The sequence below is a fragment of the Salvia miltiorrhiza genome, unplaced genomic scaffold, assembly GCF_028751815.1.
Source record: "Salvia miltiorrhiza cultivar Shanhuang (shh) unplaced genomic scaffold, IMPLAD_Smil_shh fragScaff_scaffold_112_2, whole genome shotgun sequence".
NCBI classification, from domain to species: Eukaryota; Viridiplantae; Streptophyta; class Magnoliopsida; order Lamiales; family Lamiaceae; genus Salvia; species Salvia miltiorrhiza.
The window spans coordinates 428,617-440,802 of NW_026651402.1; the positions used below are offsets into that span (position 1 = coordinate 428,617).

The 12,186-nt window shown below is 36.7% G+C and overlaps 1 protein-coding gene and 1 long non-coding RNA gene across 2 annotated transcripts; both read left to right on the forward strand.

Moving 5' to 3' along the window:
- Positions 1-3,247: 3,247 nt before the first annotated feature.
- Positions 3,248-5,617, forward strand: LOC131002381 (clathrin coat assembly protein AP180-like). Its single transcript, XM_057928881.1, has one exon. The coding sequence runs from the start codon at positions 3,419-3,421 to the stop codon at positions 5,234-5,236; it is 1,818 nt and encodes a 605-aa protein (XP_057784864.1). The 5' UTR covers positions 3,248-3,418; the 3' UTR covers positions 5,237-5,617.
- Positions 5,618-9,087: 3,470 nt separating this feature from the next.
- Positions 9,088-10,469, forward strand: LOC131002382 (uncharacterized). The gene is made up of 2 exons (XR_009094273.1): positions 9,088-9,594; positions 9,945-10,469. It is a non-coding gene; the product is annotated as an uncharacterized LOC131002382 (long non-coding RNA).
- Positions 10,470-12,186: the final 1,717 nt, after the last annotated feature.

A 12,186-nucleotide genomic window follows, 5' to 3' on the forward strand; every position in this document is an offset into this window, starting at 1 on the left:
CGCTTTTATGTTATGTAAAAAATACAGTGTTTTAATTATCGATCATAATGTCGTGTAATAAAATTTCGGGGTTCATGTAGGATTAATTGTTGCTGGAATCTTAATTCAAGCCAAACTTCAAAATGTTAATGTTCATGTGTGAATTGATAAAAAATAGTGTTGGTTAAAAACTAAAATTTGAGTATAATTCGTGCGTTTACAGTTAATTAATTAATCCTTAGGAAAAATAAAATATTTTGTTTAGTATGCAACTTAATTTAATTTAGTTTAATTTTGTCTTTTCGGCACACAAATTTAATTTGTTAAGCATATAACTATTACAGACTTTTTTTTCATCATCGTAGACTTGATTGTATGGAGTCCAAAGTTCGTTTGCTAATAAGTTAATTGTACAGAGTTTGATGAGCAATTTGAATGTAACATTGGAAAATAGCATGAAATGGTTGAAAATGGCATGAAAATTGTTGTCACGAAACTCTCTCTCTTTTTTTTCTTTTTTCTGACCACTTTCACTAACCAAAATTCAGCAATATGAAAATCATTGGAAAACTATCATCGAAAGCTTTTCAACTATACTTTTGAGTTGCCCATCAAACTTCAAAAAATCAAGTTATTGGCTATCAAATTTTATAATTTTATATGTAAGTCAAATTTTTAAAGGGCAAAGGTGCAGATTGCCCCCTGAACTACACCCCCTAGAGCTTTTAACCCCCCATACTCGGTCAAAGCGCGTTTACCTCCCTGAAGTCCCAGAATAAGGGTGCAATTAAGTCCACGCGTTAAACGGTTGTTTAACGCCGTTTCACTTTAATTTTTTTCTTTTTTTAATTTGTGGTGGGCTCCACTCCTCTCTCTTTCTCTCCACTAGATTCTCTCACTATCAAGGCGTACACGCAGGGACGGAGCCAGGGGGCTAGGGGGGGCTAGAGTCCCCTCCCAAATTTTGAGTTTTTTTATTTTTATTTTTTTTTATTTTTAAATATATATAGATTTATGTTTATACCTATTATAAAATAATTTTGTTTTATAAAAGAGTATTTGGTTATTATATTCTCTCATATATACTTAATTTAAGGATAATTCTGTTATTTAAAACTATATAATCTATGAAATATTGTTTGTTATTATTACTATTATACTTGCCTTTTAATAAAAAATGCCTAATATGTATGAAACGCTAAAAAAAATTATAATGTATTGAAAGTACTAATTTGTAATATATAGAAAATATATAATCTATGAACATGTTGTTTGTTATTATTATTATTATGCTTGCCTTTTAATAAAAAATGTCTTAAATATACGGAATGTCCAAAAAGAGTTTTGTGATATATTGAAACTATATAATCTATGAAAATATTATTCGTTATTATTAGTATTATGCTCGTATTTTAATAAAAAAAATACCTTAAATATACAGAATGCCCCCCTGAACTTAATTCCTGGCTCCGTCCTTGCGTACACGATGGGGACGAGAAAGCGGCAGAAGGTTTCAACGCCAACGACGGCGAAACAAGGTGTGCGTATGGCTCCGTCGAAAAAACCCAACAAAATGAAGATGAGGGGATCTAAATTCAGCTTTGCAAGTTTTCTGGAGTATGAAGATGAGGAATACGGTCTCTTGGAACTCAATTCTTGCTGCCCGGGAAATTGAGAGAAGCCTGCCAACTGTTGTCCGAAATTGTTGAACCATATTATGTTTCATATAATCTCATGTTGGCTTGTTATTTCAGAAATGGCAACATGGAAGCTGCTAAGGAATTCTTCAAAAAGATCCCAGTTATGCAGAATGGGAGGATGGATGAAGCTCAGGAGTTTTTTGTTGTCATGCCAAGAAGGGACGTTGTCACCTAGAATGCAATGATAGCTGGATATGTTGAGAGTGGGAATATAGAATCAACATTCAAATTATTCGCGGAGGCTCCTTTGAAGGGTTCACCAATCCTCAAAACTCCATCGACCCACTCCCCCACTCCCCACCATGATCTCTCCACAACAACATCTCCGGCGACACCTCCGCCGCATGGCTCCTCTCCGGCGCCGCATTCCCCTCCCTACAGCACCTCTCACTCCAATTCAACAACCTTGCCGGAATCCTCCCCGAATTCAGCTCCAAGAATCTCGCGCATTTGGATCTCTCTAGAAACAACATCTCCCGCAATTTCCCCAAATTCAGCTACTGCTCCAGCTTGCAGCACCTCGACTACTTTAGTTTCATACCAAAATGTTAACAGAGACGGCAGAGTTGAGCACGCAGGCGAACCAGTAGAGGCCACCGGCGAGGACGATGGCGGCAGTGGAGAAGAGAGTGAGGGAATCCATTGGAGAGAAAGAGAGAGGAGTGGGGCCCACTACAAATTAAAAAAAGAAGAAAATTAAAGTGAAACAGCCGTTTAACGCATGGACTTAATTGCACCCTTATTCCGGGACTTCGGGGAGGTCAACGCGCTTTGCTAAAAGCTCTAGGGGATGTAGTTGATGAGGCAATCTGCACCTTTGCCCATTTTTAAAATGTTAAAGTTTATGGAATCGATTATAGTATTATTTTTTAACTATCAACAACATTAAGTGATCAATCACATCTTTAATTGGATCCAAACGTGAAACGACATTCCCATAACCTATTAATAATGAGCTTATTCAGGCTTCATTGGGCTGCACCTCCTAATATGGCTAAATGTAATGAAATTAATTGAAATATTTAGGGTTTGACTTTTGTAGTTATAGACTTGTAGTTATGGTGTAGTCAACCCTATGTATATTGCCTGGCTAAAAAACCATATTGTACCTAAATTCTCAAAATCATAAAATTCAGAAACCACCATTAAATGGCCTTTGTAGGTAGCTTTTTAGAAATAATTATACCATAGTGCAAAATGTTCAAATCATTTCCCAAACAATTGACCAAACTAAAATAGTCCACAGCTACATATGAAATCGCAAAAAGTAAAATCCAAAGTCAAATAGCATTTTTGTAAAGATAATAATATAGGTATTCAAATTTTGATTGACTAAAAATTTAATTTCTTGCTAAAGAAAATTACTTGATGGAGAGAGTTTTTAGGAAAAATATCACCATTCCTCAACTATGAGAAACTAAATATTCCCCCTTTTTTTATGCATTACCATCCATTCCCCCTACACCTACCCTATTCCCACCCACCCCACCCCCCAAAAGGGTAAGAAAAAGATTCAAGAACTTCAAAAATAGTCCCCTCCACTTCCCATTTTGTTCTTGGTTGCAAACTCATTGCAAGAACTAACTTTTATTGTTAGTATTCACATTTTTTTTCTAGAATTCCAAAAACAAAACATCAAGAAAGGAAAAGAAATAGAACCAAGAATTGGCCAAATTCTAAGAAAATTTGAGAGTGGTCATTGCTGATGATGAGATATTGAAAAATTCCCATCATCAACAATGCCAAGCAAACTTCAAAGAGCCATTGGTGCAGTCAAGGACCAAACAAGCATTAGCCTAGCCAGGGTCTCAAACACCACCTCCTCCTCCCTTGAAGTTGCTGTGCTCAAGGCCACCACCCACGATGACGACCCCATCGACGAGAAGTTCGTCCACGAGGTCCTCCTCCTCGTCTCCTCCAACAAGTTCCACGCTGCGGCCTGTGCCCGTGCCATCGGCAAGCGCATAGGCCGCACGCGGAACTGGATGGTGGCGCTGAAGTCGTTGATGCTCGTGCTCCGGATCTTCCAGGACGGGGACCCCTACTTCCCCCGGGAGGTCTTCCACGCCATGAAACGTGGCGCCAAGATCCTCAACCTCGCCTCCTTCCGAGACGAGTCGAGCTCGAGCAGCCCGTGGGACTTCACGTCGTTCGTCCGAACATTCGCCCTATACCTAGACGAGCGCCTCGAGTGCTTCCTCACGGGCAAGCTCCAACGGAGAAGGCACGTCAACGGCCCGATCAAGGAGAGCCCGACCTACCAACGGGTCACGGCCCGCGGCAGGCGGCCTAGCGAGCCGGTCCTGGATATGAAACCGGCGATGCTCCTCGACCGGATCACGTACTGGCAACGGCTGCTCGACCGGGCCATCGCCACCCGGCCCACCGGCGACGCCCGGATCAACCGATTGGTCCAGACGTGCCTCTACGCCATCGTTCAAGAAAGCTTCGATCTCTACAAAGACATTTCCGATGGCCTCTCTCTCATTCTTGATAGCTTCTTCCATTTACAATTCCAAAATTGTGTCAATGCCTTCCACGCCTGCGCCAAAGCTGCAAAGCAATTCAAAGAGCTAAACAATTTCTACACTTTGTGCAAAAGCATAGGCGTTGGCCGCAGCTCCGAGTATCCAAGCGTGCAATCAATCTCGGAAGACCTAATTGAGGCTTTGCAAGAATTCTTGAACGAACAATCTGCTTTTCTCTCATCCAATGCAAAGGCCACGCCGGAGAAAGCAAGAGAGGGAGGGAGAGAGGGGGAGAGATCGTCGTCGTCCGAGGTGGGATCGCCGTGCACCTCGCTACAAGACCTAATAAACGCCACGGCGACGAAGACGGCCGCGTGCCCGGCCATCTCCATCGATCTCGAGGCCTACGCCGAGCCCCCGCAACGAGACGAGGCATTCATGATGAGCGAGACGTCCTCGGTCCGGTCCCTCCCCGTCACCTACTCGATGGTCGACCTCATCTCGCTATGGGACGGGTCCGACCTCGACGACCGAGAACAACAACAACAACAGCAACAACAACAACAACACGGCTCAGCACACTCGTCGCCCTACGACAACTGGGAACTCGTGCTAACCGAGACACTAGCCTCGCCATCGCCATTGCCGTCGCCGTCGCCGTCACCGTCACTACTACCAATGCCTAATAACAAGCCAGCACAGGCCGCGGAGGTGGGCCCCTCCGCGGCCTCTGCTGGCCCCGTGTCAGATAATTGGGAGCTCATTTTATTTGAGTCGGAGCCGTCTCCGCCGCCGCCACCGCCGCCGCAACCCTACCTACAAACCTACCCAATGCCACCAAACAACTACTACAATCCATTCCTAGTGGACCCCATGGAACCACAAGGCCTTCAACATAGTTTTTCATTGCCTGCATTCCGTGCAGTTCCTCCAATTCCAATGCATTTCCAAAATCAAACACCATTTTTATGTCAAAATGAAATCGATCCTTCGTTTTCGAGGAGTAATTCATTGGATCAACAGTTTTTGGCGCGTGAGCAGCAACAGTGGTTGATGAAGCAAAACAATGTCATAGCCAAGTATATGTAACGTAGCTTAATTAGCATAGTTGATGGAGCGGACGATCTCGTGACAAGAGGCGACACTACAAGAAAACACAGCTCTAACGACCGAAATTTCCATCGCTGCTCCCTCGAAAACGGTCGTTATATGCGTGTTTTATTGTAGTGCGATAAGGAGTTCGATTCTTACCACCAATGCCTTTTACTACTTAGAATTTTACTATATAAAAAGCAGTTGTAAGGAAATTCTATGTGTAACTTGAGATTATTGTTTGCTTTCTTGGTTTTGTTTTTAAGTGACATTGTTGTATATGTTTATTTTGAGTTTGTATTGAGGCATAGGTTTGTGTGTATAAGGCTCTAAATTATTGGTTTTGTTTTGAATGACATTGTTGTATGTTTGTTTTGACTTTGTATTGAAGCATAGTTTTGTGTGTGAAAGGCTCTAAATTATTGCTATTGTGGGTTCGCTACAAAAAAGTTTCTGATAGTGACACGAGAATTGGTAGCTAATATTTGTGTCATGAAAATTAGTTTAAAAGTGTAATTATTAGTGATTAGCTACAAAATCAAATGTGTCACTAATTTTTATGACATACATAATAGCTACCAAACCTCATGTCATTAGTGAATTTTTTTTTTTTGTTGTGGTTGAATTTATATTAGCGTATCACCCTTGAATTTGTTTGTGGTTTTACTTCTAATTAATTGATTGAAATGTATGCATCATATAAAAGGTAACTCTACGAGGGTAACTGTGAATTTCAGTTTATAACTCAAATTTAGATTTATCTTTTATATGTCCTCAATTTTTTGAAGTTATTTAATTATGATTATAATCACATCCAAATTATGATAGCGATTGTTATTTGTTGAAATTACACCTGAAACGATAACCAATCGACGTGAAATTAAAGCCCAAAGTATTCTACTCTATCGTTATCGGTGAGCGTAAAAATTGCGCTTGAAAGGTGGTGTTGTTGCACTAACATCCAAGCGTAATTTCGGCCACACAAGTGATCCGATAACGATAGGCTACCTACCATTAAGAATTCTCTTTAGTTTAGAATATAGTATTAGGCTATGGTTTTGTTGCGATTGACCATTGTTTCAAGTGTAACTTCAGCAAAGAACAACTATTGTTGTATTTTTATGTGACAATTTCTCAAAGTTCAAGATATATACTCCACAAATAAATTGAAATTAAGGTTACAAATTGAATTTCGAAAAAAAAATTAGACTATAAATTATGATTAACCCTTACTCTACTCCAATAAGTGGTGGAGAGTAAATTTATGATTGACTATTGAGAGTTCCACAAATTTATTTTTAAGTCATATACAAATCATTGTTTGATGTAATTATGTACCTTAGTATCCTTTATTTAACATAAAGGACATTTTGCCCTTCAACTTACACTAAGAAGGTTTTTATGCTTCACCTTAAATTAATGATCCCTTGTACAAAACAAAAGGTTAATGATTTCCATTGAGTTATGACTCTTATTGGACCTCAAGAATAAATGCACATTTGTACAATTGTTAGTAAAGTGATGGCCTAATAGTTGATAGATGAGATTTAATGTTCATAATTTTGTGTGTTTGATCGTATATCACTATTATACTAGTGTATTACCCGTCGAAATTCGACGGGTATATATTTTCTTATAATTTATATATTTTATGTTATTCTTATGATAATTATATAAAATAATTTTTTATGTAAATTATTTATATAATTAATTAAATTAAATTAAATTAGTAATACATTTTAAATTATATTAATGTCAACAACTTTTAGCAATTAAATTATTAATTTTGTTGAGATAATAAAAATATCCATTAGTTTTCATATGAAATTTTATAAAAAGTTGACGCGTAAGAAAAAAAAAGTAGAAATACATATAAATTTGACATAGGTATCATATAATTCCGAACTTCTAAAAGCATAACTAATTATGAAAATAATCTCACCTGATATTTAAAAGACCATAACTGATTTATCGAACATCGTATCATTTGGAGTTTTAAGACCAACCAAGTTGTGGGCATCAGCTCGTCGCAAACTTGACAGATCACCTCTAACTTCTGAGCATCATCTTGTCTATTCTTTAAAGAGAATCATCTCGTCTAAAACTTGAAAGAGCATCATCTCGTCTGGAGTTTTGAGTATCATCTCATCTAGATTTTGAGAGAGCATCATCAAATATGAAATTATATTCAACCATGACTCCAATTGTCAACTATCTAACAAACATAACTCTAACAATTTAGATATTTTATTTATATATGTAATTTTATTAGTTCAAACTCTAGAGAGAAAGGAAAGAGAAGAGTTCTTAAAGCAGTAAAAGAGAGAGCGTGTGCTTTATTTAATCATCGTAGGTATTTATAGGCATTACAGTCGGGGTAAAGTAGTAAATTCGTCTGGTCATCTATTCCGCATGCTCACCATTAAACTAATTAAGGCTATTATTAGATTATAACTTGTCAGGTCGTTGTCCCCTAATTACAGAGCTGGATTCTGTCTTCATCATCCCGCTCTGTCTAGTAGCTCTGGATTTCCTTCCTTGGGGCAGACTTCTACTATTTGGCTCCGCTCTGCTAAGTAGTTCTGCCTTCAAACTTAATTTAAAATTAATTTTATTGAAAATTAAGAATATAAATATTATATATATATATACACACACACACAATATGATATATTGCAACATATACATATAATATGTACGCTATTGAGAAATATAAAATTAATAACAAATATACATCTAATCACTAACATTCAATTAAATTAATTTATCGTATATAGATTATAATTTTTTTCTTATCAGACATATAAATCTAATTTTTATCTAGAAAAAATAAATAATAAAATTTATTAATTTAGATTATATGTAATGTTAATATTATTATATATATACATTTATTATTAATTATATTTATTATGATTAATGAATCTTTATATAGAATGTAATAGTTAATTAATTAATAAATGATGAAGATTATATATGGTAAATTTTGAAATAGTGAGATTTTAGATATGCCACATAGGTTAAGGTTTAATCCTATTATATAATAGATTTACAATTTTAGTCTCAATATACCAATTGTAGTAAATAAATTACATATAATCCAAATTAGTATTGGGAGCAGCACACGGCCTTTTTCCAGGTTTCGGGTGCGCTTGTACCTGGGGCTGTGGCGTTCGATCTCCGTTGGATGCTCACCGATGATTTTCTTTCTTTCATCCGCGTTGAGCTTTATGGTCACCAATTGGACTGTCATTGTGAAATTGGTGATGGGGTTTTTAACCTTTTTTTTTCTTCAGATGCTTGTTTGTCGGCTTGGCCAGGCTGAGGTTCTCGTTCTTTGGTTCGGCTCGTGCATGCTCTCTCCGATGGCGAAGATGCCCGGAATAATTTAAGGGCCTCTTGAAGTTTTTCCACTCTTCGTCGTCGTTTGTTTTTCGTTTTTTTGTCCTTTTAGACAGGTACTCTTTTTACTTGCTAAGGATTTTTCTATTGGATTTTCCTTAGCAAGGTTTTAACGAAACTCGGTCCTTAGTCAGCTTTTCTGTGCTTTCAAGGGTTTTTCAGGTTTTTTCTTTTTAATTTAAATCGCTATTTAATAAAAATAATCCAAATTAGTAACTTTGGTGGAATGTAATCCTTCACTTTTAGTTTGATTGGCTGTTTAAAGGCATATTAGCATATGTATATGGCAATACACGGGTGTTTGAAATCCTTTGAACATATTCCCGATGGCCCGCTAAAATTCAATAGCCCGGCCTTAAGTTACTGTTCATGTCGGACTACACAACTGGCGCCCCCCCTCTGATACGTTTTCTAGACTTTGGGATTGAAATCCCTCTCCCAAAATTGCCCTTGATTTTTGTATCCAAAATTCGTCAAACCTGAATTTTGACCCCCAAATTTTCGAAGCTCTCATTTTCGGCGACCCTCGGTTCTAACCAAACGAAGAACACTTTCCTGCGCAGAATCGAATTTTCACCCCAGATTTTCGAAGCTCTCATTTCCGGCGGCCCTCGGTTCTAACCAAACGAAGAACACTCTCCTGCGCAGAATCGAACTTTCACCCCCAGATTTTCGAAGCTCTCATTTCCGGCGACCCTCAGTTCTAACCAAACGAAGAACACTCTCCTGCGCAGAATCGAACTTTCACCCCCAGATTTTCGAAGCTCTCATTTCCGGCGACCCTCGGTTCTAACCAAACGAAGAACACTCTCCTGCGCAGAATCGAACTTTCACCCCCAGATTTTTGAAGCTCTCATTTTCGGCGACCCTCGGTTCTAACCTAACGAAGAACACTCTCCTGCGCAGAATCAACACACGGTGGGTACAAATATGAGAATCCAATTTTGAATCTGGTAATCCTTGTTCCCTTTCTTTTCGAAACCATGCAATTTTTTTATTTTTTTTGTATATTGTTCACACATAAAATTATTGTCTCTAGGGTCTTCGCATTATACAAATTGTTTGGGGGATATATGTTTTCAAAATTTTAGACTTTATAGAGTTAAATCCTTCTGTTTGTATTTTGTTTGTGGGCGAAATTATTGGTGTGGTGCTTGATTTACACTTCTTAAGACAACATTGCTTAGCTGTTGTAATCTTGTTGTTGTGAGTTCTGTAATCTTGCTGTTGTGAGTTCATTTGAAAGTTATGAATTTAATATTTGAGTTGATGCAGGGACACCTGACTATCAATTTTGTGATAGTAAATATGCAGCTGATTATCTTAAAGTGTGCACTCATCAATTGAGCTACCAGATGGCTCGGATCGGATGTAACATCTCCATACGTGCCTCCAACTGCTGGCAGGAGTATACGTCAGATAAATGTGTTGAAAGATGAAGTAGAAGCTGGGACCTTAATCATGACTACAACTCACAAGCTAGTAGAAGAAGGATTCCTTGATGACCCTTGTTGTAGTGGGATTCGCTAGCCAAAGAAGAAGAATTGAGAATGAAGGCAGCTAAAGATTGTGGTGCACCACTGATTGAGAATGAAGGCAGCTAAAGAAGCTACAGATCTCGAGAAAGCAGGACAACACTAACATGCGTGTACCACTGATTGAGAAAATTTTGATGGAATTGTGTGGGAGAAGAGATGAGAGAAAATTTTAACGAAGGGGTTTTTATGTCTTTCTTATTTATTATCTAGGGTTAGTAATTAGATATCAAACACAAACATTGTGTGACTAATTAATTTGTTTAACGAATCAAACTCAAAAATCTGATTAATAATAGGGGTGGAATTAAATCTACCCACATCAATAAAATGTCTTGCAAAACTACCCACTTTGAAAGTCAAAGCCGAAAAGTACTCTTGATGGTGATGGGTTGCTTGGTTTTTTGTAAAAGTTCTTACACTTTTCTTACACAAGTACAATTGTGTAAGATAGGTAGTTAAAAATGCACAAAACCAGATAAATGTGCAATTATTGTAAGATGATTGACGTATAATGCCCTAAGTTTGAAAATAATGAAGGTAAGTTTGTGTATAATAAAACAGTAATACGAGGATGTAAAAAATTATACTTTAAGTATATTTGGAAACAAAAAAAAATTCTGAACCTAATGTATACATTATCCGCCAGTAAACAATAGCCGCTCTCAATAGCCGCCTGGTTTTTTATCCTGGCGGCTATTTCTTAAGGCTATTTTTTACTGGCGGATAATATATACATTAGGTTCAGAATTTTTTTTTGTTTCCAAATATACTTAAAGTACAATTTTTTACATCCTCCTATTACTTTTTTATTATACACAAACTTACCTTAATTTTGTATTCTTTTTTTAAAATATATTCTATGAAGTAGAAATACATAATAGGCTTGTATTTAGACAAATTTGGATCATAGTGGTGTAATAAGTCTCGAATTTTTTATTTTATTTTATTTAACATGAATTAATATAGCCTAACACATAAAATAATAGAAAATGTTGGATAAAAAAAATATATAATCATATATTATGAAATAGTAAAATATTATAGAGCCTACCACATACGTATCCGCCAGTAATTCGTATCCTCTAGAATTAGCCGCGTGAAAGAAACCCTAAGCGGCTACTTCTAGCGGATACTTTTTTACTGGCGGATAATAGTACCATGTCATTTATAACTGGTTTTTATATCACAATATATATAAATTTTATTTATTAGAGTTCATATTAATGGTTTTTGTATTTTTTTCAATTTTGAAGAGCTAAAGCTAATTCAATTGTGATTGGACAATTCAACCGGCAACTCTAGTATGGGAATCTATTGGCTTTGCAGAAAATTGTAATTCACGGGTATTGGGATAGAGCGGGCACGGCTTTTGTGGGATTTCTTTGACCACATTGAAGATTTGATATGGTCGAAATCTTGGGTAGGGCCCATTAGGGTAATTTTTGTTGTTAAATTAGGGTAGAATTTTTGAGAAGCAGCCGCACCATCATTTGTTCAAGCGGATACTGAATTTTTTCGTGTGAGAGTGAGAAGCAGCCGCTGTTTCATTTTTTCAAACGAGGAGTTCATTCGGTCTTTCTTCAAATCCATTCACGCCATGGCTTCTTCTTCAAACCAAGTAAGTATACTACATTTTTAAGTATTATTTGGTATATGTTCGGCCAAGTAAGTTTATTTGTTATTTGTTTTGTATATGTTAGATATATTTATATGTTAAGAATCTATATGTTTTGTATATGTTTCGAATTTTGTATATTTTTAAGTAAGTATATGTTTTGTATGTTTCGAATTTTTATATGTTTTGTATATGGGTGAATTTTTATGTTAGAATCATTATGTTAGAATTTATATGTTTTTATGTTAGAATTTATATGTTTCGAATTTTTATATGTTTTGTATAGTATTGAATTTTGATTTAGATATAGTATTTGTTTGATTTATTTATATGTTTCGTATATGTTAGATATAGTGTAGTTGAGTGCTGTTACAAGTTTGAGTATAGTTTCA

Coding starts and splice junctions, on each gene's coding strand:
- LOC131002381 (XM_057928881.1), top strand. CDS start 3,419: ATGCCAAGCAAACTTCAAAGAGCCATTGGTGCAGTCAAGGACCAAACA.